General features: G+C 51.7%; 2 protein-coding genes across 8 annotated transcripts in view; both read right to left on the reverse strand.

Moving 5' to 3' along the window:
* The window catches only part of LOC111162433 (dynamin 2), an 83,609-nt gene extending 75,878 nt beyond the window's left edge, over positions 1 to 7,731 (reverse strand). For 5 of the 7 annotated variants that reach the window (XM_022526849.1, XM_022526844.1, XM_022526847.1 and 2 more), the window contains exon 1: positions 7,441 to 7,730. In XM_022526849.1, coding sequence (XP_022382557.1) covers positions 7,441 to 7,601 — 161 coding nt within the window. In that variant the 5' untranslated portion in view covers positions 7,602 to 7,730. Of the gene's footprint in view, positions 1 to 7,440 lie in introns of all 7 variants that reach the window. The other 2 variants (XM_022526848.1, XM_022526846.1) reach the window with 1 other exon arrangement.
* A 2,572-nt stretch (positions 7,732 to 10,303) lies between these two features.
* Positions 10,304 to 17,539, reverse strand: LOC111162451 (queuine tRNA-ribosyltransferase catalytic subunit 1). Its single transcript, XM_022526881.1, has 10 exons — positions 17,292 to 17,539; positions 17,033 to 17,101; positions 16,806 to 16,944; positions 13,663 to 13,741; positions 13,465 to 13,580; positions 11,289 to 11,427; positions 10,973 to 11,048; positions 10,754 to 10,863; positions 10,580 to 10,667; positions 10,304 to 10,483 (listed from the first exon to the last, which is right to left on the reverse strand). The coding sequence occupies exons 1-10, from the start codon at positions 17,532 to 17,534 to the stop codon at positions 10,331 to 10,333; spliced, it is 1,212 nt and encodes a 403-aa protein (XP_022382589.1). The 5' UTR covers positions 17,535 to 17,539; the 3' UTR covers positions 10,304 to 10,330.
* Between the last annotated feature and the right edge of the window lie 8,136 nt (positions 17,540 to 25,675).

Here is a 25,675-nt window from a genome sequence, read left to right on the forward strand (position 1 = left end):
ACTCCAGGTCCAGGCCAGCAGGCCCCGGGGAGGCCTCCCATGAAGGTCAAGGTTCTGGGTTCAAGTCTGGACACCCACAGCTCCAACATCCCTGGGCAGGCCTCTCTGACTCAGTCTCCTCACCAGTTAACAGGGATGGAGCACCGACCGGCCCCAAAGTGAGAAAGGCGCCCGGTGCCAAGGCCCCAGCGTGGATGACACACATGGAGGGTGCCGCCACTTCTCACAGGGACAGTCACGGCAACTCGCGCTGGCCTCCTTCCTCCATTCCTTAGCCCTCTGGGGCCATCAGGAAACTCCAAGCAGCAGTGACATATGCTCCAACGCAGAAAGACCTCTGGGACGTGTTAAGTGGCCAGAAAGCAAGTTGCCACACTATGTGACTGGGGTGGTCTCAGTTCTAGAAAGCAGGCACACTGAAAAAGAACCAACTGCTGGGGCGCCTGGGTGGCTCAGTGGGTTGGGCCTCTGCCTTCAGCTCAGGTCATGGTCTCAGGGTCCTGGGATCAAGCCCCGCATCGGGCTCTCTGCTCAGCGGGGAGTCTGCTTCCCCCCCACCCCGCCTGCCTCTCTGCCTACTTGTGATCTCTCTCTGTCAAATAAATAAATAAAATCTTTTTAAAAAATTAAAAAAAAAAAAAAAACAACTGCTGGCAGGGCTCAGATTTTCCACAGGTTCCGGCAGGGATTTCTGGACAAAAACACACAAGAGAGGTCTGGCAGGATCCACCCCAACCTGACGACGGGGCTCCCTGTGGAGCCGGGAGGACGAGACGGGGCTGAAGCGTGTTCTTCCTCATCAGTTTCCCTTTTCACGAGAACTTGGTCTTCGGTGTCCTACTTGCGTAATGAAAGTTTAGGGAAAGCAGGCCTCCCACGGGCCCGCTCCTGACCATCCCGTGCCTGCTGGTTCAGGCCTGCATCTCAGCCCCCTCTCCAAGAGCGCAGCAGCGACCCGGCAGGCCGGGATGCGGGGCCCTCCGTGCCCGCCCTTCCCCCTGCAAGGGACACTCTGCCCCCAGGTCTTCAAGCGGCCCGCTGCATTGTGGGGCACCCACCGAGCCCCTGTCTGAAGCAGCCCCCACCCAGCCCGCTCTCTCCATCCCCCGACCATCGTCGCCGCACTTCATGTTCAGAAAGTTGTTCTTATAACTGTTCACCCAATCTCTGTCCATCCTGGTCCCCTCGGGACTCCCAGCACCTGGCAGGGGAGGTGCTCCTGGACCCAGGGCGGCTGGACACGCGGCTAGCAGCCTCAAAGGATGCTGGGAGTGAGAAGCTGCTCCACCGTCCCCTCGGCCCCCTCCTTGGACACAAGGGCCATGGCGTCCACTGTCCACTCCATGCCTTCCCACCCCTAATGTCCCTGAGCACCCGGCTCTGGAGGAGATGTGCCCAGTTCACCGTCCAGCTCCTGCACTCCTCCCTGCGTGACTTCAAGTCAGTTCCCCTCTCTGGCCTCAGTTTCCTCACCTTTGCAAAGCAAGGATGCTAAGAGCAGCAACCCAGGGCTGCCAGGACCACATGATCAATTTCTGGACAGAAATCCCCAGGGGAGGACACAGAGCGATGCTCAACAAACATCACCTCCTACCGGGTCATAAACATCCAGCAGCGGGTGAAGCCAGGAGTCACCCAGCTCCCTGTTCAAGCTGAGGGTGACTCCGGGAGGGAAAATCTCCAGCACCCATCAGGGACCTCACTGCCAATATTAACAGGAACCCGAAACGCACCCAGAAGCGGAGTCTTTTCTCTCCCGGGCCATCTTGCTTCAGAGGCAAGGCAATTTGTCTTTTATTCGGATGGGAGCTAATGCCCTGTAAATATCTCATTATTGGCTTGCATTTTCCCAAAGCTTTCACACAATAAGGGCTTAATTACAGCATGTGGTTAGCAACGCCAGTAAATTAAGGGTTCGCTGATGTTCCCATTTTTTCTTGCAATTGAGGGCCCTGTAATTTCGGCATTTCCACTCGAATCCGTCAAGAGCTTGGCAGATGTGGCTCTGACCCAAATGCAAACACCTGGCGAGACACGTGGTTCCCTTCCGTCGGCGTGAGCTCTGAAAACCCTCAATCTAGAACTGTCCACGGGCTCAGCCTCTGCCCTCAGCCGGAAACGACCAGCTCACCGCTGGTACCTAGTGAGGGCCAGTATCCCTAGACAAGTAAGTCTGAGAAAGCCCTCGGCCGCCCGGAGCTCAGCTCTGGAGAAATCTGTCTTCCCGGCCATAAACATAATCCGAACACGCAAAACCAAACCAAGAACCATAAGGGGAGACCACCCACATGGGGGGTTGGCTTTCTGGCGGCATACACCTTCCCAGGCTCTTTGCTCCGAAAATACAACTGCTTTGAACCAGACGAGAGCACACCTCGGCTGGGTCCAGGAAACGAACAGGTCGCACACAGCCTTCCGGACCCTTAAATCCTCTTCTCGCTCCCCAGTAGCTATTTCATAGCTGGGTGTCCAACACCCTGTCTAGCCAATTCGCTACTGTGGGGCATTTTTGTTCCCCATCTCCCACCACCACAGGCTAAGTGAGCATAAATGACTCTCACACCAAGTATCTGACCCCAGCCACCATTTCCACTTAGCAACGCACCAGTAAGAGGCCCCCCGCTAGCATTTCTGGATCTGGCTCAGTGGAGGGTCCCGGGTGGATCCCTGCCGGGCCAAAGACAGAACGAGACCCGCCGCACGAGATGTACTCAATTTATGGTTCTGCTAAAATAAGGTGGTTTTATATAAACAAAGTAATTACGAATTCCTTTTCTTTGCGGAAAAAGAAATTAACTGATGGTGAGTCCTCACCTGGGGCTTTTGCAAAATACAGGGCTCTCCTATTTCACAAGGATTAGCTCATTTGAGCCTCAGCCCGCTCCCAGGGGAGAGGGAACATTCTGAACCCCATTCTCCAGATGTGTAAAGTGAGGCCCGGAGAAGTGAGGTCATTCAGTGGACCTGTGACAGGGACAGCCACATTCCCACGGGCGCCTTTGGACGCTCCCCATTCAGGCTCGCCCAAGTACTACTGACCACGCAGGCAAAGGAACTTTAGTTTTGCTCCGCAAGGAGAACGGCTGTCATTTTCCAAGCAGCTTCAAACACCTATGACTGGGAAGACACGTGCTTCCGGGCATGCACATGCCCTCAGTCTGGCAGGGGCGGGAGCAGCCAACAGTCATCTGACGGGTTATCTGTCCCGCACCCACTGTGTGCCCGGCAGCCTGGTGCGGCCATGTCTCCTGGAGGGACACGTCACTCAAGACCAAATGGAAATGGGGCTGGAGATGGTAAAGACCCATGGGCAGCTGAGTCTTGTCAAAAGAAAAATGGCACTGGACCCCTCTGTGAGCCGGCAAATGCTGTTCACTGAGAAAATCAAGGTAAAGCTGAATATCAAAGGCAAGAGCCCTCAGCTTTCCCAGAACCACGTCCGGAAGGATTGGAATGGCGCCACCACAGCCTTCCCTCCGCTCAGAGCCTTTCCAGGCCCCCCACCCCACCCCACCCCAGCACCTGCTAATCTCATCTGCCCTGACTATCCTGCTATACTGGCCTGCAGGCAGGCCCACCTCAGGGCCTTAGCACTGGCCGTTCCCACAGCCGGAGATGCCCCCCAGCAAATCTCCACCAGTGGCTCTTCCCTCACCTGCTTAAGTCTTAGCTCAAATGTCATTTTCTCAAAGAGGCCTTCCCTGACGGCCCCCCCGGCCCCTCCTATTTAAAACCCTAACTTGCCCCTGCCTTCTCCAAGAGCCTGCTCTTCTAGTCCTTAACAGTTACCCATTTCCACCCTGTTTCTTCCTTATCTGCCCCCTTTCTTATCTGCCCCCCAGCACAGGGGTTTTGGTATCTTGCTCAGGGCCGTGTCTGCAGCCCCCGAACAGGGCCGGACACACGAGTACGCATGCTCAGGAAACATTTTTCAGTGAACAAATGAAAACTGCACAGCGTTTTAAGCACTTTTCCTGTGCTGGACACCCTTTCGAGCATTTAGTCCTCGCTCCACCCTCAATGACAGGCACCAGATGACTTTATCTTCCCTAAGAGGTAAAACACACCCATCTGGTCACCTGAAAGGGGCCCATGAGGGGACACTGTTAACAGCCCCATTCCCAAGCTGGGGATACTGAGGTTCAGAGGGAAAAGGCTCACGGGATCAAGCCCAGCCCTGGGGAAATTCTGAGCTGGGGGCCTCAACCTCAGCTTCCTCCTCTTCTCCCAAGGAAAAACTTCCCAAGCTCCTCCCTCCATTAGGCTGCTGAGGCTAAAAGACCAGGGTCCCTGGAGAGCCACATCCTTCCCCCTTTTTGGGGCCACATGCTAGTACAGGGCGGACAAGCCAAGAGCCTTAACCTCAAAGGTTTCCAGGGCCAGGCAAATGTAAAATGCGCCTGGGCGAGTATTAGGGAGTAGTGAGGAGTGTGGCACCTCATGCCAAGCAAGACTCAGGCCTAAGGAGGCCAGAATACGATGATCGTAACAACAGTTGCTATGGGCACAGGGTCAATGCACTCGACACCCAGTAACTCATGCAGTCCCCCCGGGAAGGGTATAGTTATCACCCCGTTTTACAGAAAAGGAACCTGAGTCCACTTGGCCAAAGTCACACACCCAAACACGCTGGAAGTCAGGCCTAAGGCCCGGAGCCCATGCACACCGCCACTACACTCGAAAGGTGTGCAGCTAAGCACTGCAAAAATCTGAATTCTGATGCAAAATATAAATACTGGCAGCTAATTAGAAACAAAAAAGATTTTAAACACTACCCAGGTGAAACAAAAAGACCAGCACACTGGCCTGGGCCCCCGGCTGCCGCTCTGCAACCACTGGTACAGGCTGAGCTAACTGGGCCATTCTCCCTCGGACCACATTCTTCGAAAACCAACAGGAGGTGGCAATGAAACAGCACCGCCCGTGCTGACCCCCCGGCACAGGCCCTTGACATACTCTCTCGCTTGTTCCTTGAAACCATCCAAGATGTCCACTGTTAAGGGTCCACAGCCCAAGGAAGCAAACAGGTTCTCATTCAAAATGAGGCCTGCCTGCGGTACCCCTAAGGCGGGGCTTGGTAGCTAAGAAACCTTACCCACGCTCCAGAAATAAAAAGAAGTTAGCTCTGTTTGAGCAACCCATACCCAAGAAGCTTTTTTTACAAGTCTGGTTCTCAGGCCCTGAACTAATGCTCTTAACGACCAAGGTCACATTGCAGGCTTCTGGGAGCAGGTTGCCACAGGAGCCCACTCAGTTGTAAGTGCCTGGGAGGGTGGGTAAGAGAGAAAGGGGAGGGGCAGAGAGGCAGAGGGGAGGTGGGCAGGGGAGAGAGACCCTGGGTCCCCAACCTAGAGCCCCCAGTTCCTCACTGAATGGCCCTGAACACGAGTGCTTTGCTGAGCCTCAGCTGTCCAATCTGTAAAGTGGGATCATAGCAGTGTCGGCCTCATCAGGCTTCAAAGCAGTCCAGTGTGTAACTCAAAACACTTTCATTCTGATTAGTTTTTGTTGCTGATATAAGAGGAACCAGTGTGGGGAGTAACAGCCTGTCCATGTCGACCTACTGTGCGCCAGACACTGTGTTAAGGACTTTCAACACACCATATCCCTGCATCACGGCAACAGTCTTGTCGAGGGACTTGTCACCCCATTTTTAGGAGGGGAAACTGAGGCTCAGAGAGGCCAAACCACCTGTGCAAGGTCACAAGGCAAATGACATGGACAGAGCTTTGCTGTGTGCTCACTGAAAGCCTGGGCAGGGAGGAAGATAACCATGCAAAGGGGCCCACAGCCCAGCCCAAGGCTCAGCCCAGGCCCAGCTGACCCCAAGTCCACACCTTTCCGCCACAGTGGACAACAGGCAAGGCGCCAGAGACAGAGCAGCAAAGGAGGAAATTCATGCCGCTGAGAGCAAAACTCTGGGCCTCCGGGAAGGCAGGGTGGGGCTGGGCACCCAGCTGGGTTCCAACGAGCCCTAGCCTGGTGCCCTTGGGCCAAGGATGAGTCTTTACTGAACCTCCCTGCTCGTGCCTAAGCTGGGGATAAGAGAACCTCCACCTCGCGCACTGCGGGGTTCAAGATGCTGACAAAAGAACTCAGCCTGGGGCCGGCCACAGGAACATTACCCCTTAACACCGATAACAACCACAGTAATAATAACGATGACTATGATGTTATCATTCAGCAGCCACAGGCACAAATCGAGTCCTTCCCAGAATGGAGAAGTGACAGTCCATCTGGGAGGCAGAAGGGCAAGAAGCGGGGGAAGGGAGAGGAAAGAACCGAACACCCCTGGAGGCCACATGTCCAGCTCTCATTCATCCGCTTCCTGAATCCTGGAAACAGCCCACAGAGCGGAGTCTGTCCACTGGACAAATGGGTAAACTGAGGCTTCCCAGGGCTGCCCAAAAGCCTTATCAGGCTCCAACAAGGGCCCCCAATTTGCAGGCTTTCGCTTGGGAGTTAGCCTGTGTTCTGGGGCCCCAGAGCACTGTGACAAGGGCGGGGAAAGAATCCTGCAGAAAGTTCCCCCGCAGGGTCCTACTTCTAACTAACAGGGAAATTCAGGTTTCATCCTTCAGTACCCTGTCCTCTGCATGCTCCCACCACCCCCTCGCTACTGCAGAGGTGGGGCCAGACAGCCAGGGCTTGCCAGGGCACTGATGGGCAGACTAAGATAACGCCAGACACCTGTACAGACAGACAAAAGGATCCATTCGGGAGAGAAGCCAGCGTTTGCCAGAGACCAGGCTTTGGAGTCAGCCTAGGAGAACCAGACAACCGAGTCCCCCAGGGTCCAGCCAGCCAAGTCAGGCTGCAGAGGCCAGCCAGAGTAACCCAACAGAAGCACGGCTAAGTGTTAAAGTCTGCGAGGGGCACGGACCGGCGGCCAGACAGCACAGGTCACCCCAGACAACTAGCCAGGCAGCAGGGGCCGCCCTGAGGGACTGGACAGATGGACAGCCAAATGGTGGTGGCAAGGAGTTCTATCCAGGACAGAGAGACAGCCAACCAGACGGCAGGGGCTGCTCCAGATAAATCAACAGCCAGCCAGACCACAGGGGTCGAACCAATAGGTATCTAGCTGGCAGGTTTCGGACAGACAGAGAAGAGGGACCTAACCCTGACCCACTGGCAACCAGATGGTAGAATTCAGCCACGAAAGCTGGGGTCCAGAAGAGTCAGAGACGGTCCACCGCACTTCCTGGCCCACGCCCCCCAGTTGGTGAGACGCCCCAAGGGACTGAGCCGGATCCCCAGACCCTGCAGGAAGCCCTCCGCCCAGGGCGTCCCACAGAGCCCGCCTCCCTGTCCCCGTCCCCGTCGCGGGCACGCAAGCGCCGCAGTTACGCCGGCTGCGCAGGGCGCGCCATTCCCGGTCCGCCCTCCGCGCCCTAGGCCGCCGCCCGCCCGCCCGCCGTCGCCGCCGCGCTCGCTCACCGGCCGACGAAGTTCTCGAGCACCGAGCTCTTGCCGGCGCTCTGGCCGCCCACCACGGCGATCTGCGGCAGGTCCAGGTGGCAGCTCTGGCCAATGGAGCTGAAAGCGTCCTGCAGCTTGTTGACCAGGGGGATCAGCTCTTCCATCCCGCGGTTGCCCATTGCGCCGGTGGCCCTGGCCCGAGCGCCCCGCGCTCCCCGCCTGCTCCGGCCCTTAACGACGCGGCCCCGCGGCGTCCGCGGCCGTTGCTCCCCGCCCGTCCGGGCCTCGGCGCGACGCCCGCTCCCGGCTCGGCCTCACAGTCGCCGCCTCATCCGGTTCTCAGACGACACCCGACCCGAGCGACCTCCCGCCCGGGCCCCGGGGCTGCGCCCAAAGCCCTCACACCGCTCCCGATTGGCCGGTCGCGCTGCCACTCGTACATGCGAGCCAATGAAAGAGAGGTATAGGCCTGTGGTTGAGTGACCCTTCCCCCGAAAGACCTCCCGGCGGGCCCATTGGACTCCAGAACTGTCGATTTTGCGCAAGAGCCAATAGCGTGGGGGCAGCGAGTTGTCAAGGCCAGGAGGCGGTGTTTCGGAAAATATAGGAAAAATAGGCACCGCCTATTGTGGGAGGCACCCTATGGGCAAGAACACCCAAGTCTTATTGGCAGGAAGACCCGCCAGTCAACAGTGCCGGCCAATGACGTTAGGGATCGATTCATCGACTCTGGTTTGTCCCTTGACACTACCTAGTTCCCTAAGAATTCCCCATTGGTTTATATAAATATCACTCCATTCCTCCAGCCAACAAAGCCAAAGAGGACGGGCTTTGACCTCCGAATCCTGACTTTGATCGAGAACTTCTCTGTCAATCAAAGAATCAAAGAATCTCCTGTAATTGTTGTAAGTTTGTTAGAGAGTCTTCTGGAGTAAAGAATAAGGCGCACCATACTCGCCGAAGGGCGACACCTCGTGGTCGGACCCGGTAGTGATAGTCGCTTCTGATTTCCGGCCACGGGAGAAAACTACAAGTCCCAGAATGCATCTCGGCCCTAGGTTGCAAACCAGCATTTCGCGCCGGGTTTCAAAGCGCTTTGAAGGGCAGTGCTGCGTTAGTAGTTCCTGGCGAGAGGCGGTTTAGCGCTGCATCGTTGGCTTTCATTTTCATTCCTGTAAAGTCCCACCTCCACGCTTTTGCAAATGCTGTGCCCTTTCCTAGGATTACCTTCCGCTCACGCCCCGACTTGATTCCGCTACCGCCTGTAACGTCGTTCCCCTGCCTCTTCAACTTGAGCGTTTCGTGACCTTTTCGAGTACCCAATGAAACTCAACGGATCCTCTCCCCAAGTAAAGATATTATTTTGCAGTCGGTGTTGGGGGTTCTGGGAACTAGGAATCTTGACCTCATGGGAAAAAAAGCCAGGGATAGGTGGAAGTATTTTATAAAGTGATCTGATTCCCCTGGGCATAGATTGGCCAGAGAGAAGCCCAATAAGGAGTCAGATGCAACGGAGGTAGGGAAGGGGGCTGATGAGGCAGTAACAGGGGAATGGCAGTGTCCAATGGTATATGCCTGCTCCAAGACCTAAAACCCGGGTCCCAGAGAGGTGGGCAAAAAGTCAACCGACAAGGCTTCGCACTGCAGCCTTGACCGCAGTGACGGAAGCCTGGAAAACACCCTACATCCCCTTCGCTGAGCTCGTTAAATAAATACTGTGCAACAGCTGTAAGACAGGAAGTCTTCATGTTCTGACGTGTAAACAATTTGAAATATACTCAGAGGAAAAAAAGGTACAGAACTGCACACAAAGGGCGTCCACATTCTTGAAAAATATATATACATGGACAATCTCTGGGAGAATACACAAACCGATCAAATAGTTTCATTTTTATGCTATTAGAATACTGGATCCTACACATTGTACACAGGATTACTTTTTCAATATAAAAACCCATATCTTCTCTTCTAAGAGCAGCAGCTCTATAATTGGCCCCGTCTAGGTTAGATCATGTGCCTATTTTTTTGCTCACTTCATTCCTCTGAACCTGTCTCCTCATCTGTAACACAGGGACTGCAGCTACAAATGCATTACAAAGTTGCAAGAATTAAACACACATGGCAACTACTTAGAACAGTACTAGGGAGGTGCCTGGGTGGCTCAGTGGGTTAAGCCTCTCCCTTCTACTCAGGTCATGGTCTCAGAGTCCTGGGATCCAGCCCCACATTGGGCTCTCTGCTCAGCAGGGAGCCTGCAGCCTGCTTCCCCCCTCTGTGTGTGCCTCTCTGCCTACTTGTGATCTCTCTGTCAAATAAATAAATAAAACCTTTAAAAAAAAAAAAAAAAGAACAGTGTAAGCACCTGCTAGATCACACCTACTGTCACCATCACTGTGTTTACTGACAGCAAAATTAAGCCATGCGTTAAGAGTCAAGGCTCAGAGCAGGAGCTCTGGAGCCAGTGGGGGGGGGCCCGGATACTACCTCTCAGTGGTGACCTTGGACAAGCTACTTTCCCTCTCTGCCTGTTTCCTCACCTGTGGAAAGTTGGGGAACAAGTACCCACCCTCAGGCTGGCTAGGGGGCCTGAGCCACGGGAAAAAGGATGCAGCTCCCGTGCTGGGGTACGTCCTACATGCCAAGCTGCGCCAGGTGGTTTCCAGAGAACTGCTGCTGCCAAGGTCACTTATTATCAATGGGGGGAGCAGGGGTGGGGGGGCGTGGAACTGGACACAACACGGGAATGACACATTGGCCACGGGGACACTCAGAAGAAGAGGACCAAGACAGGCCACCTTCCCAAGAAGGCACAGATAACACTCTAAATTAGAATAAAAAAAAAAAAAAAATCCTTCGGTATCTCCCAGTCCCTCCCCTCTCCCCCCTCCCTCCTGCCCCCCAAACCAGATCAACTCAGAGTGATCCCCACCGAGGCCAGGGCTTCAGTGGCCCAGGTGGGACAGAGGGTGGGGTCCCCATACATGGTGCCCATGAAGTCCCGGACGAAGTCAGGGAAGCGCTTCTCCACGATGCTGGCCCTCACGGCGCTCATCAGCTGCAGCTGTGGGGGGTGAGGGAGAATGTCAGCCAAGGTATCAGCCAGGGGGCCCCAGGACCCTCCCCAGTCCCGCCCCCAGGGCCTGGCCCACCCCGGCACCTGGTAGGCAATATTGTGGACGGTGAGGTGATGCAGGGCGGCCGTGTTGTCGCTGTGCAGCAGAGCGTGCAGGAAGGCCCGGCTGTGCCTGGGGACAGGAGGCTGGGGCTCAGCCCCTCGGAGTCCTGCTGCCATCCACACCCTTCCCCAGCCCCCGGGCCCAGCTTCCCCTACTTCTGGCAGGTGGGACAGGCACAGTTGTTGTCTATGGGCCGGAAGTCCTTCTCATACTGCTTCTTCTTCAGCTGCAGGTTCCCGGTGGGCACCAAAGCTGAGCCAAAGCGCTGGGGGAGGGGTGGACGAGGGCAAAGGGGAGGGTGTCACCCAGGTCTTCATCCGCACCGTTCCCCCCACCCTGCCCCCACCCCGTCTGCCCCCTGCCCAGGGCCTCACCGCCGTCCGCGTGGGGAAGACGCAGTCGAACATGTCACATCCAAGAGCCACGCAGACCACCAGATCGGTGGCATAGCTGAGAGGACGGCCGTGGCAGGAGGGAGCAGAGAACCTCATGCCCTGCTCACACACTCAGGTCTCCCCCCACCCCGCAGACACCCCAACTCCCCGGACACTGGGCCACCTTCCCCCCAAACCGCCCCCAGAGGAAAGCCGTGTCCTCCTTCGGTCCCCTCCCAGGCAGGGCCGTGTCCTTCCACCAACAGGAACCTGCTCGCTCCCCACAGGTAGGGCCGCTTCCCCTCCCTCCACATACCCGACCCCCATCAGGTAGCGCGGCTTGTCCTTAGGCAGCCTTGAGGTGCTCAGCGCCACCATCCTCCAGAACTGGCCCTTGCTCTCGCCCCCGCTCAGGCCCCCGATGGCGAAGCCCGGCACGTCCCTCTTGGTCATCTCTGGGGGTACAGGGCAAGGTGAGGGGCCACCAGGCAAAAGAAAATACACCGCCTCCTCAGCAGCCCTGGGGCAGACCCTGCCCACCCAGACATCCACAGTCCCTCGGGAAGAAAGGGGAGTAGTGTCTGTCTGTCTGTCTAAAGGCTGCTGGTGCTCTCAGCTCCCATTTGTTGGGTGCCTGCTGCGTGTGAGGCCCCTCCCCTCCTGTAATCCTCAGGACAGGCCCACGGCCTCTGCTCCCTTCACCGGCCTCTGCTCCCTTCACCGCCACCGAAGACAACACCAGGTATGTTGCGAAACTGAGCACTTCCCAGATTCTAGAACCTAGAACATCCCATGTGCTGGATAATAGTCCGTCCTCAAACTCTAACATTTCGGAGGCAAAACATGTCGAGACTCCCACCAACTGGGGTAAATAACCCCACAGGTCTGGGCTGGCCACCAAAGGAGTTAGGTGCAAATTTCCGAGCATTCTGCATTTTAAAAGTGGGCCACTAGGCCCCCGAAAGGCAGCTCTGAGCCGTTGTTGGGGTGTTCGGGTCTCGACGCTGGCCCAAGGCTGCATATGCCAGAGGCTGGACGTGAACCCGGGTCCAGCCTCCGAGCCCAGCCGTGTCTGGGGCCCCAGTTGCCTAGTTCCACCACGGGAGGCCACGGCATGACAAAATGGACCCGGTCCAAGGGTCAGTTTTCGAAGCTGGAATGAGCAGCCGAATCCATGGGGTGGGGGGACAAGTTGTTCAAATGTGGTCTCCCAGCCCCTCCCCGCGGACCCTGATCCATCCGTGGGGAGAAGCCAGACGGCACTGGTACAGGCGAGCTTGGAGCATTTTGAGAAGCATCAGCGTGGCCGCAAACCGAATCTGCTAGGGCAAGACCAGCGTGGTTTGTTGCTGTTTTTTTAAAATGAGCGAACAGAGAATGCCAGGAAATGTTCCACATGTTAAAGCTAATGTTTCCTGAAGTCTTGGTTTCTGCTTTCATCTATGTCCACACATACTGAGCTATGACAGGAAATGTGTCTCTGCCTAGGGGGTCTCTGTTAAAAAGACTTACTGGACTGGAAGCTGGGCACAGCTTGAGAAGAAAAGGAATTACAGCAAGGATGTTCTGCACAACGGGACACACGGATGCCAGGCAGAGGCCCAAGACTTTGGACAGACTTTCCTGTTTATCCTCTCACTTCGACCCATGACATTGGGAACATGTGCCCATTTTACAGAGGAAAAAAGGGAGCCTCAGAGAGGCCAAGCCAGTAACCCAAAGGTGCACAGCCAAGAAGAGATCAGAGGTCTGGATCCGGCAGCCAAACTCTAGGACTCACAGTCTTGCCTATGACGCTTCATTGCCTTTGAATCCCCATTTCTATCTCCCTTTTGTCTCCATGGCCACGGCCTTTGTGTAGGCCTGTCACTCTTCCCCTGGGCAAATACTCCAGCCTCTTTATGGGCTTTCTGCCTCCTATCCTACAGGGATATTTTCCATGATGCCTCTTGGTCGCTGTCACTCTCCCACTCAACAGCCCTCCATGGCTCCCCAGTACCTCAGTGAGGTATCCCAGGGCCTCCCATGTCAGCGCAAAGCCCTGGGCCCCACCCCTCACTCCTGACCCTGGGGAGGAACCAGCACCTGCACCGGTTAATGCTGTGGGTTCTATAGCCCAAGAACTGGGTCTAAACCCCAGCTCTGCAATGTCCCAGCTGCGTGGCTTGGGGCAGGTGACCGGACAGCCCTGTGCTTCAGGTTCCTCTTCTGTAACCTCGGGAACCTGGGAGTTCCCACCTTATAGGATGGTTATGAAAACTCTGGATCAATCTGTGACCGGCCCACGGCATAGCATCCAGTGAACACCCCCCAACCACCAGCTGTTGGAATGACTATCATTCGGCAAACATTCTAGTCCGTTCTGCCCCCGGGCCTTTGCTTCAGCTATTCCTTCCACCCCTCAATAACCACCGTGTGCACCATCACATGCCAGGCCCATGGGGGGCCCTCAGTGATGGACAAGCCCTGGATGGACCAGCGCATGGGTCTACCTTCGAGGCAGGTGGTCCGGAGATCCGCGTCTAGCCCACCCTGGATGATGGCAAAGAGATTTTGCTTGTCTGGTCGCTGATGGGCTGCGATGCACCGGTCCAGCCAGCGGATGGACCTGTGAGAGGGCCCAAGTCATGAGCTGTAGGAGAAGCGGACAAGGCTACAGGACTAGGATCTGCTTCCTGACACACACACACCTGTACATAGCCTCCTCCACGCGTGGCCCCGTCACAGTGCTGCTGACCACATCATCTAGTTGCATGATGATGTCTGAGCCTGGGGGGGGTGAGACAGAAGCACCATCACTGGGAAAGCCTTCACTTCCTGCTGGGGATAAGCTGGACCTTCAAAGTGCCTCCCTGGGTCTTACTGGCTTCCACACAGCCCCCCAGTCTGTTCATACAACAACCAGAGGGAGGTTTTGAAAATACCCATCAGATCTCGCCTCACCCCAGCTGAAATCCTGCCGGAGCACAGGGAATGAAATCCCACTCCGGCAGAATTAACCTTCGAGAGCAAAATGTTGTGTATACAAAGCAAACCGCCCCGGTGTGGCAGGCAACGGGACCACGGGAGCCCAGGTGCCCATTAACAGTTGTCTGGCTCAGTAAGTCAGGGTCCAACCCTTAACACAATGTTCCTTTCCCACAATTCCAAAATCTAGAAACTTCCCAAAACCAAAGACTTTATCTCATGCCTACAGCATATCTAATTTGACATCAAAACCCAAGATAGATAGTCATTATCTTTAATAAAATCCGATTTAGCAGGTGACTTATTCAGTCTCAAAAAGGAAAAAAAAATCTGACATATACTACAACGTCATGGCCATTAGGCTCAGTGAACTAAGCCAGACACAAAAAATGACAAATACTGTATGATTCCATTTGTATGAGGTCCCTAGAGAAGTCTAGGGACAGGAAGTAGATGGCGGCAGCCAGAGGCTGAAGGAGGGGGATGGAGAGTTAGTGTTTAATGGGAACGGGGTTTCAGCTTCACAGCATGAATAGTTCTGGAGAAGGATGGTGGTGAACGGTTGCACAACAGTGTAAATGTGCTTAGTGCCACTAAATCAGACACTTAAAACACGGTTAGAGTCAGGGTAGCTGGCTGACTCAGTCAGTAGAGCTTACCACTCTTGGTCTCACAGTCATGAGTTCAAACCCCACATGGGGCATGCAGCCTACTTAAATAAATTTTAGAAATAAAATTTTTTTTAAAGATTTTATTTATTTATTTGACAGACAGAGATCACAAGTAGGCAGAGAGAGAGAGAGAGAGGAGGAGGCAGGCTTCCCGCTGAGCAGAGAGCCCGATGCGGGGCTCGATCCCAGGACCCTGGGATCATGACCTGAGCTGAAGGCAGAGGCTTTAACCCACTGAGCCACCCAGGCGCCCCCCCCACCATCTTTTTTTAATGGAAAGAGGGAAGTTTAACAGGGTGCTGCCCAGACCTACCAGGACACTGTGTATGTTGCATTATCCTTCTAAAATACTACAATTCTGAATTAACCTGAAAAATTTCAGATGAGGGGCTGTGGATTTATACATGTTAGAAAAGCTCAGGGAAACACTGCCAAGATGCATCATTCCAGGAAAAAAGCACGGTGCACCGCACAAACCAAGATGGGGCAATTTGATAATCAATATGGATCGATTCAACTGAAGAAATTGAGACACATCAAATACATCTAAACCCATGGTTAAATAAACAAATGAGCAAACAAACCAACCAACTCACAATTACATGGTGATCCTAAAAACACTAAAGATTCATTCATCCCTGGGGCGCCTGGGTGGCTCAGTGGGTTAAAGCCTGTGCCTTCAGCTCAGGTCATGATCCCAGGGTCCTGGAATCGAGCCCTGCATCGGGCTCTCTGCTCCGCGGGGAGTCTGCTTCCTCCTCTCTCTGCCTGCCTCTCTGCCTACTTGTGACCTCTGTCTGTCAAATAAAAAAACAAAATCTTTAAAAAAAAAAAAAAAAAAAATCATTCATCCCTGCTAGAAGATGCTAAGTAATCAATCCATGAGAACCAGTAAATAAGGAAAAGAATGAATCCCACTTTTCCTATATAAATTGAACTACTTCATCTCCCAGGAGTAAGTGAGGGACGTTTCTCTTTACAGAAATAACCTGGTTGGGGCGCCTGGGTGGCTCAGTTGGTTAAGCCTCTGCCTTCAGCTCAGGTCATGGTCTCAGGGTTCTGGGATAGAGCCCCACATCCGGCTCTCTGCTCAGCAGGGGGCCTGCTTCCTCCTCCCCCTCTGCCTGCCTCTCTGCCTACTTGTGATCTCTCTCTCTCTGTCAAATAAATAAAATTAAAAAAAAAAAAACAAAAAAAAAAAACCTGGGTGATAGATGAAGAAAGAACATGACCACTTTGGAACTCCTCATGGCATGAGAGTCCCAGGCAAAGAGCACGATGGCTCCCGGGGAGATCCCAGCAGAGGTTTGGCGCTCCCTGATGAAAATACACACGCTGCGAAGCCCTCTCGCTACAGGAAACCAGAACCTGATTTGCGCAAACCCCGAGATCTGACTACCAACTACAGTAAATCCAGAAGGCAGAAGAAGACTGTTACATGCACCGTGGAGATGCGATCAGCAAAATTCAGACCCTGGGACACCCTATGGGGGAAAGGAACTCATCTCTTGAAGGAGCAAATTTATGAATAAATGAACGAACAAATGAATGAATGATGAATGAATGAATGAATGACGACTGAATGGATGAATGAATGAATGAATAAATAGGCGCCCAGTGGTGAGACGGAGCCCCACCTCCAACCCCACTCCGCCTCCTCCCTTAGCAGGGCTCCGCTTGGGATGCTCTGCCTCTCCTCCTGGCCCTCCCCTCCTCTGTCCCAAATAAATAAATAAATAAGGTCTTTTCAAAAAGGAAGACGACAGGAAGGAGGTACAGCTAGAAACTACATAATGTGCACTATATACAATATATACCACAGAGAAATAAATGTTCATTGTCTTTATCAAGGGATGAAAGATATTGATATAAACAGGAAGAACAGAAGGCTTCCCCCATCACCCCCTTGTTGCTCTCATTATTTCTCATTATTAATCGTTGCCCTGCTAATTTCCATTTAAGAGAAAGAACAGCTTTAGAGATATGATAAAGCTCCTACATGCCAGGCACTGTGTTAAGCGATGAACAAACATTACGTCATTACTTCTGTGAACTATCCTCACTTGAGTTGGCTCCTCTGAAGCTCAGGCAGGGGGAGTGACTTACCCAAAACGGAGCATCCCCTAAGGACCCCGCCCGCCTCACCTCCACCCTCTAGAGGCAAGGCAAGAGCAGGTGGCCCAGGATTCGCTCACCTAAAGCGTTCTGGATCTCCACGGACTTCTCCGGGCTCAGAAGGGTCTCGTCGCCATCGTAAGGGGAACGGAAGCGGACGCCTTCCTCCGTCACCTCGGAAAGGGACACCAGAGACACCATCTGGAAGCCGCCGCTGTCCTGAGGGAAATCCCACCGCAGGGCTGTCAGGGGGGTGGCGCCCTGGGATCCCAGGCGCCCTGGGATCCCGGCCCCGACTCCACCTCACCGTCAGTAGATTGTGGGGCCAGTTCATGAAGCCGTGGAGACCGTGGGCTTTCTGGATCAGCTCGGGGCCCTGGGTCAGGAGAAGAAAGGAACAAGTTAGCGGGGGGCGCTACCCTGAGGGCTCATGTTGGAGGACAAGCCTGGCCACCTACGGTCCCCGCCGCTCCCTCCTGCCCCCGCCGCTCCCTCCTGCCCGTGCCTCGGAGGTGCCCGTACTCCCCACTACCTGCCATCTCCCCATCAAGGCACAACCGACCCACCGGCCTCAGACCCAGATGATAGGTGTTGCCCAGGCAGATGCGGCAGCCCAGAGCGTCCAGCTGCTCGGCCGTGATGCCCTTCATAGTGGCCTGCGTGCCCACTGGCATGAACACGGGAGTGGCTACCGGCCCGTGCGGCAGCCGTAGCTCCCCTGCCCGGGCCCTGGATCGGCTGCACTCCGCCACCAGCCGCATGATTCGCGGGGCCGACTCCAGAGACGTCGGGCTGAGTGCTGCCGCCATTTTAGCTAAGGGAACCACGTGTCCACTGCAACACCCTGGGCGGTGCCATGTTGATTAAAGTCACGTGAGGCGGGCCCCGGGCGGTCTCTTTGGAAGCTAGTGAGGGAACCATGGCAACGGACGCCGGTATGCTAGTCCCCGCGGAGCTGCTAGTTAGTTCCCACCGGCTGTGTCTGGTTTGTCCCACTGACAAATAGATGTTGTTATGGATTCGAATACTACCCCGGTCACTTCTCTGCTCTACAATCAAAGCCTCTCTCCAAGCGTTAATTTTCTTCTCTATAAAACGGAGCGAATAATAGTGTTTTGGTATTAAAAACGTTGTGAAAGGGGCGCCTGGCTGGCTCGGTCGGTAGAGCATACCACTCTTGACCTGGGGGATTTAGGTTCAAGCCCCACACTGGGTGTAGAGATTACTTAAAATCCTTTCACAAGTCAATAAAAATAAACTTTGTAAAGATTGAGAAGCATGGATGTATAGAGATCTTTATTAAGCTGCCTTGCACAAGCTTTTGTCTATCTTGCCCATTGATTTGTCCCAAGAACTTAGAACAGCTCTTAGCACACAGGACGTGCTCCATATACATTCGTTTATACAATGAGAGCAAGAATCCCAGATTTATAGAACAGACTCGAGACTCAGAACCTAGCCACATTTATACGTTCATTTATTTATACGTTCATTATACCTACTAGTGCCAGCCTTCGTGCTGCACAATGATGAGAGAGGCTGGGTCATGGATTTATTGAGTACTGTGTTCTACTAATACTAACAAAATATTATGTATTAGATTATTATTGTTGAAAATGGAGCCGATATCTGTCCCAGCCAGCAGAGGGCAGCATTGCCCCAGAATCTTTCCGCTCAGGGGCTCGCTGGCCTAAATTGCGCGGATCTGAGCAAGACTCTGACCTTCAAAGAGCCTTGAGCTAATGACGGCGGCTTTTCTGAGCGGTGGACAGTCTTCGCTGAGGCCAAGGCCTGAAAACGCCCAACCATGAGGGCCACCCCAGGGCCTTTGCACTAGCTATTGCCTTTACCTGCAATACTCTTCCTTTCTGATTTTCCCATGGCTGGCTCGTATTTTATCAGTTGCTCCTGACTTCTCCAATCTTAATAACGCTCCACCCCTATCACTCTGTATCATATTGCTTGTAACTCCTATTGTGCTTGTAAAACCTCTATACATCGATAGTGCTCAAATTTGTATTTCCAGTGTAGTCCTCTCTCATTGAACTTCCATCTCCTCTTTACAGATGCCTCCTTGACATCTCCACTGGGTGTGTGTCCGCACTCAAACTCCAGATGTATAAAACAAAGCTCCTGATTGTCCCCCCAAGCTAGCCTATGTCCTTCCATCTTCCTCTTCTCAGTAATAGCAGCTCAATCCTTCCAGGAACTCAGACCAGAAATTTGTGGGTGGTCCTTGAGCTCTCATTCTGACCCAGCCACCAGCATCCCTTACCTGGATTATTACAGTAAATGGCTCACTGGTCTTGTGGCTTCTGTTCTTTACTCCCCATACAATACACCTGACGATATTTTAAAGGACATGCTTTCAGCATTTCACCATTATGTATGATATCTACTGTAAGTTTTTGGAATATGCACCATATCAAGTAAAGAAAGGACACTTGAGGGACGCCTGGGTGGCTCAGTTGGTTAAGCGGCTGCCTTCGGCTCAGGTCATGATCCCAGGGTCCTGGGATCGAGTCCTACATCAGGCTCCTTGTTCAGTGGGGAGCCTGCTTCTCTCTCTGCCTCTGCCTGCCTCTCTGCCTGCTTGTGCTCTCCCTCCCTCTCTCTCTCTGACAAATAAATAAATAAAATCTTTTTTAAAAAAAAGAAAGGACACTTGAGGGCACCGGGGTGGCTCAGATGGTTAAGCATCTGCTTTCGGCTCGGCCCTGATTCCAGGGTCCTGGGATCAAACCCCACATCAGGCTCTCTGTTGAGCAGGAAGCCTGCTTCTCCCTCTCCCTCTGCCTGCCCCTCCCCCTCCTTGTGCTCTCTCGCTCTCTCTCTCTCTCTCCCCTGCTGTCAAATTTTTTACTAGTTCATTAACAGATTTTTGTTGTAAATAAATATTTACTGTATGCTTTTTCAGTATCTGAAATAGCCATATTATTTGGCTCATGTAATTTAAAATGTCCAATGACATAAATTTATTTTATTTACTAACACATTTATTTCATTCCTGTATAAGCCCACCTTGGTCATGGTATCTTTTTTTTTTTTTAAGATTTTATTTATTTATTTGACAGAGATCACAAGTAGGCAGAGAGGCAGGCAGAGAGAGAGGAGGAAGCAGGCAGGCTCTGCTGAGCAGAGAGCCCGATGCGGGGCTTGATCCCAGGACCCTGAGATCATGACCTGAGCCGAAGGCAGAGGCTTTAACCCACTGATCCACCCAGGCACCCCGATCATGGTATCTTTTTATATACTATGGCATTTGACATTAATTTTAATTAATATTTTAGTAAAGCTTTTGCATCCCATCTGTTATAAATTATATTAGTCCCTACTCTTCCTGTCTTGTACTGTCTTTGCCTGAGTTTGGTGTTCAAATACCTATTTGCTAGAAAAAATTCTGCGAGATTGGAATTACCTCTTTCTGGAATATTTTATTGGCCTTGCTTGTATATCAATCTAGTTATATTGTTTTCGCAGAAGAAATATCTGTAGCTACTGATTTAAGGGATTTTGTTTTGTTTTGTTGTTTAATTTTTAAGATACACTCTATGGCCAACATGGGGCTCCAACTGGGGACCCCAAGAGTGATCAAGAGTCACCTGTTCTACCGACTGAGCCAGCCTGGCGACCCACCCTGGATCTTGAAAGACAGTCTCAGGGCACCTGGGTGGCCCATTCGGGTAATCGGCAGCCTCTTGATCTCAGCTCAAGTCTTGATCTCAGGGTGGTGAGTGCCAGCCCGGTGTTGGCTCCACGCCCAGCCTTGAGACTACTTAAAAATCATCATCATCACATGGGGTGCCTGGGTGGCTCAATGAATTAAGCGTCTGCCTTCTCCTGGGGTCACGATCTCAGGGTCCTGGGATCGAGCCCCACATGGGGCTCTCTGCTCAGCAGGGAGCCTGCTTCCCCTCTCTCTCTGCCTGCTGCTCTGCCTATTTGTGACCTCTATCTCTGTGGCAAATAAATTAATAAAATCTTTTTGAAAAAGAAGAAGTAGGTAGGGTCTTGGGTGGCGGCGGGAACGTGGGGAGCCGGGCCAGCCAGGCCAGCGCGCTCTCCACTTCTGCGAGATCGACCGCGGTGGCGTCTCCACGAGCAGAACCAGCGGATTTTGTCGCGGCTACCGGGCTGCGGGGCGGTTCTCACGGAGCCCGTGGCGGCCCCGAGCTAGGCGCAGTTCGGGAAGAAGTTGCAAGGGTGAGTGTGACGCAGGCTCATCCACGTGCGGGACCTGGCCTGGCTGCGCCTGCCGGGCAGACCTGGTGGTGACTGAAGTGACCCAGCCATCGCAGGGTGTAGGGTATGAATTGGGCGGGGCTTAGCGAATAAGCGAATCCTGTGCCGATTCCATCCGCGGTCATGATGCCGGGAGCGGCAGACGGCTCGAGGTTCCAGGTGTCGGACTATGAAGGGGGACAGGTGGAGGTCACACTGGATGGCTACTTAGAAGTTGACCCTCCCTAACAGGTGGCTGCCTCCCTGACCCAACCGCTTTACCTAACCCCACTTCCTTCTGTTTCTCTAATCCCAGACTGTGCATTAGGGCCCCTTCTTGTCCCTTAGCCCCGGTGACAAATTAACAGGTATGTTTACAATTCTAGGGAAGAGGGCGACCGGGTGACTCCGTTGGTTAAGCGTATGCCTCCCGCTAGGGTCATGATCCCGGGGTCCCGGGATAGAGTCTGGAGCCCCGCATCAAGGTCACTGCTCAGGGGGGAGCCTCCTCCTTCCTCCGCCTGCGGTTCCCTCTGCTTGTGCTCTTTCTCTCTCCCTCTGACAAATAAATAAATAAAATCTTAAGTAAAATAAAATAAAATTCTTGGGGGAATAAAAGAACTAGGATCTCAATCAAAATGCTATTTCTTGTGATCTTTCTTTCTGGTTTCTTCCTTTTTTACATTTTTAAGATTTTATTCATTCATTTTACAGAGAGAGAGAGATCACAAGTAGGCAGAGAGACAGGGGGAAGCAGGCTCCCCGCTGAGCAGAGAGCCCGGTGCCGGGTTCGATCCTAGGACCCCGGGACCATGACCTGAGCAGAAGGCAGAGGCTTTAACCCACTGAGCCACCCAAGCACCCCAGTTTCTTTCTTTCTTTCTTTTTTTAAGTCATTCTTTTTTGTCATTTTGCAATTTTATATAATGTGTCTCGGGGTGGATTTCTTTTAATTTATCCTATTTGAGATTCCTTCAAATTCTTGGATCTGGTGATCAGAGCCTTTCCATAATTTTGGAAATGCTCAGTTGTTCTTTAAAGAGCTGCTCTTGCCTCAAAGAGCCTCAACACAGGGGGGCTGAGAGCAGGACAAGAAATGCTGAGGTGTGGGACACCTGGGTGGCTCAGTTGGTTAAGCGGCTGCCTTCGGCTCAGGTCATGATCCCAGCGTCCTGGGATCCAGTCCCACATCTGGCTCCTTGCTCAGCGGGGAGCCTGCTTCTCCCTCTGCCTCTGCCTACCACTCTGTCTGCCTATGCTCATGCTCTCTCTCTCTCTGTCTCTCTCTCTCTAACAAATAAATAAAATAAAAAATCTTAAAAAAAAAAAGAAAGAAATGCTGAGGTGTTACCCATCCTGAGAAGATAACCCCCATCTGGGGGCTAAGGGTGAACCAACCTTATTCGCCTGGGTGCTCCAGTCTGACCTGGAGTTTCCATCTCGCTGAACTGGTAGAAGAAAGGGAGGCAAAAATATCAAATACCAGAAACACTCACTATTCTAACTGAACCGTCTCATAGATTTTCTTGAATGGTTCCTTCCTCACTTACTGTATGCCCTTGGGACCACTTCCAGAAATGTTCAATGGTTCTTATTTTAACACTTTTCAGCAGTTTCACTGGGGAGGGGGTCTGTGAAGATCCTCATGCTAGCATGCGGGAAAATTCCCTTTTAATATTTTTTTGATGTTTCTGTTTCCCATTCAAATATCAAATACATTTGAGGGGTGCCTGGCTGGTGCAGACAGTAGAGCATGCAACTCTTGATCTCCGAGTTGTGAGTTCAAGTCCCACGTTGGGTGTAGAGATTACAATTCTTAAATACATTTGAAATATACACATACATCAAATCATTATGTTGTACACTTAAAACTAATACAGGGGTGCTTGGCTGGCTCTGTTGGTAGAGCACAAAGCTTTTTTTTTTTTTTTAAGATCTTTAAAATTTATTTCAGAGAAAGAGAGGCACAGAGCCTGAGCGGGAGGGCGAGGGGGAGAGGGAATGGTAATCTCAAGCAGATTCTTTGCTGAGTGCAGAGCCCAAGTGGACCTGGATTCCATGGTCCTGAGATCAGGACCAGAGGCAAACCGACTGTGCTCTCCAGGAGTCCCGGTGTGCAACTCTTGATCTCAGGGTCGTGAATTCGAGCCCCACATTGACATAGATTTTCCTTTAAACAAATAAACAAATAACCAAGCAAATAAAACCAACACAATGTTATATGTCAATTATATCTCAATAAAACTGGGGGGAATCGCTTAGGAAATATGAAAAAGGTTAAAATGATGAATTTTATATTTTAAATATTTTTCCACAGTAAAGTTTGTTTCACAGTAAAAAATTATTTAAAGAAATGAAAGTAGGTATACATACACACAAAAATACAACAAATACAATGAAAAATTTGAAAACAGAGGAGTGGAATAAGCTTTACTGAGGTTTCAATTTTCATTAAATAAGCTTATTTAAGGTTTTAAAATAGATAACATATGGGGCACCTGGCTGTCTCAGTTGCAAGAGCATATAACTCTTCATCTCAGGGTCATGGGTTCGAGCCTCACACTGGATGCACAAATTACTTTAAAAATAATTAATATCTAAAATAGATAATAGGGGTGCCTTGGTGGCCCAGTGGTTAAGCGTTTGCCTTTGGCTCAAGTCATGATCCAAGGGTCCTGAGATCGAGCCCCATGCTCAGCAGGGAGCCTGCTTCTTCTTCTCCCACTCCCCGTGCTTGTGTTCCCTCTCTCGCTGTCTCTTTCTGCCAAATAAATAAATAAGAATCTTTAAAAAAAATAAAATAGATAATATATAACCACTTTTTTTTTTAATGGGGATGAAATGTATGCTGTGAATTATCTTTCCCACTCATGTCCCCGTCAAAACAGTTCTCATCCCTTAATATTAAATAATGGTTAGTATTCATTCTTGTCTATACTCACATTTGTCAGCATATGTTAGCAAATATGTATTTTCTTCCTGTTGCTGCTGTTGTTTTTGACTGATTCATTTAGATATACTATGGGTTTTTTTCATCGTCTACAAAGCTTTAATACTTCAATACTTTTTACAAATGGAGCCTTTGAACTGCCATTTTCCACTCGTCATAGATCATTCTCTCCTGGAATTGCCTCAACAACATTCCAAACATTATGATTTACTCCAAATGTAAGTTTCATAATAGTTATTTGATAATTTGATAGCAAAGCAGGAACAGCAGGAAGCCTGCTTCAACACCTACAATTGTGGTGTAAGAAAACTTCCTTGTGTCAGACGCTTAACTAACTGTGCCACCCAGGAACCCTGGTGTGCAGCTCTTGAACTCAGGGTCCTGAGTTTGAGCCCTACTTGAGTGTAGAGATTATTTTTATTTTTTAATATTTCATCTATTTTTTTGTCAGAGAGAGAGAGAGAGAGAGCACAAGCAGTGGGAGCAGCAGAGGAGAAGCGGGCTCCCTGCTGAGCAGGGAGCTTGAAGCAGGGCTTGATCCCAGGACCCCAGGATCATGACCTGAGCAGAAGACAGACGCTAAATGACTGAGCCACCCAGGTGCCCCGAGACTACTTTAAATAAATAAACAAACAAATAAGGAATGTTTTTCAACTCTTCCATTTATCAGGGGAGGCTGAGTGGCTCAGTTGGTTTAAGCAGCTGCCTTCTGCTCAGGTCATGATCTCAGGGTCCTAGTATCAAGTCCCCCATCGGGGGCCTTGCTCAGCAAGGAGCCTACTTCTCCCTCTGCCTCTGCCTCTTTCTCTCTCTCTCTCCATCTCTCATGAATAAATAAATAAAATCTTTAAAAAAAAAACCACCTCTTCCATTTTCAGAACTCTTCAATTCTGTCAATCAGGTGTGTGTGAAACAGTGTCTCATTGGGGGTTTAGTTTGCATTTCTGTGATTCTTACTGAGGTTGGACATGTCTTCAGATGTTGGAGCCATTTAGTGACAATTTAATTTGGTAGCAGCATTCAACATGGGTGAGCTGCTGAGTATTTCCTTTTTAAAATTTAGTGCTTTGAATGTATATGATGTCATATATATATATATATATATATATATATATAAAATAGATATTCTTTTTTAAAAAAGTTTTTACTTATTCATGTGAGAGAGAGAGTGTGAGAGAGAGCAGGAGCAGCAGGAGGGGTAGAGGGAGAAGCAGGCTCCCCGCTGAGCGGGAGCCCAAGGTGGGACTCGATCCTGGGATCCCGGGATCATGACCCGAGCTGAAGGCAGATGCTTAACCAACTGAGCCACTCAGGCGCCCAAAACAGACCACATCTCGGGTGGTGATGAGTGCTAGGGAATAAAGAGGGCAGAAGAGGAAAGATTTGGGAAGTGACTATTATTAAGTCGTCTCTACACCCAATGTGGGGCTTGAACTCACGACCTCAAGATCAAAAGTCGTATGCTCTACCAGCTGAACCACCCAGGTGTCCCTGGGAGGTGACTATTTTAAGTAGGCTGGTCAGGACCAGGATCACCAAGAAGGTGACATGAGAGTTAAGACCTGAAGCAGATCTGGGAGGAGCCATAATAAGATCTGAGAGAGGGGCGCCTGGCTGGCTCAGTTGGTGGAGCGTGTGACTCTTGATCTCTGGATTGTGAGTTCGAACCCCACGTTGGGTATAATTACTTCAAAACAAAATCTTATAAAAATAAAAGAAAAGAGGGGCGCCTGGGTGGCTCAGTGGGTTAAAGCCTCTGCCTTCGGCTCAGGTCATGAT

This window comes from Enhydra lutris, unplaced genomic scaffold, assembly GCF_002288905.1.
Source record: "Enhydra lutris kenyoni isolate GAN:26980312 unplaced genomic scaffold, ASM228890v2 scaffoldscaffold92, whole genome shotgun sequence".
Lineage (NCBI taxonomy): Eukaryota > Metazoa > Chordata > Mammalia > Carnivora > Mustelidae > Enhydra > Enhydra lutris.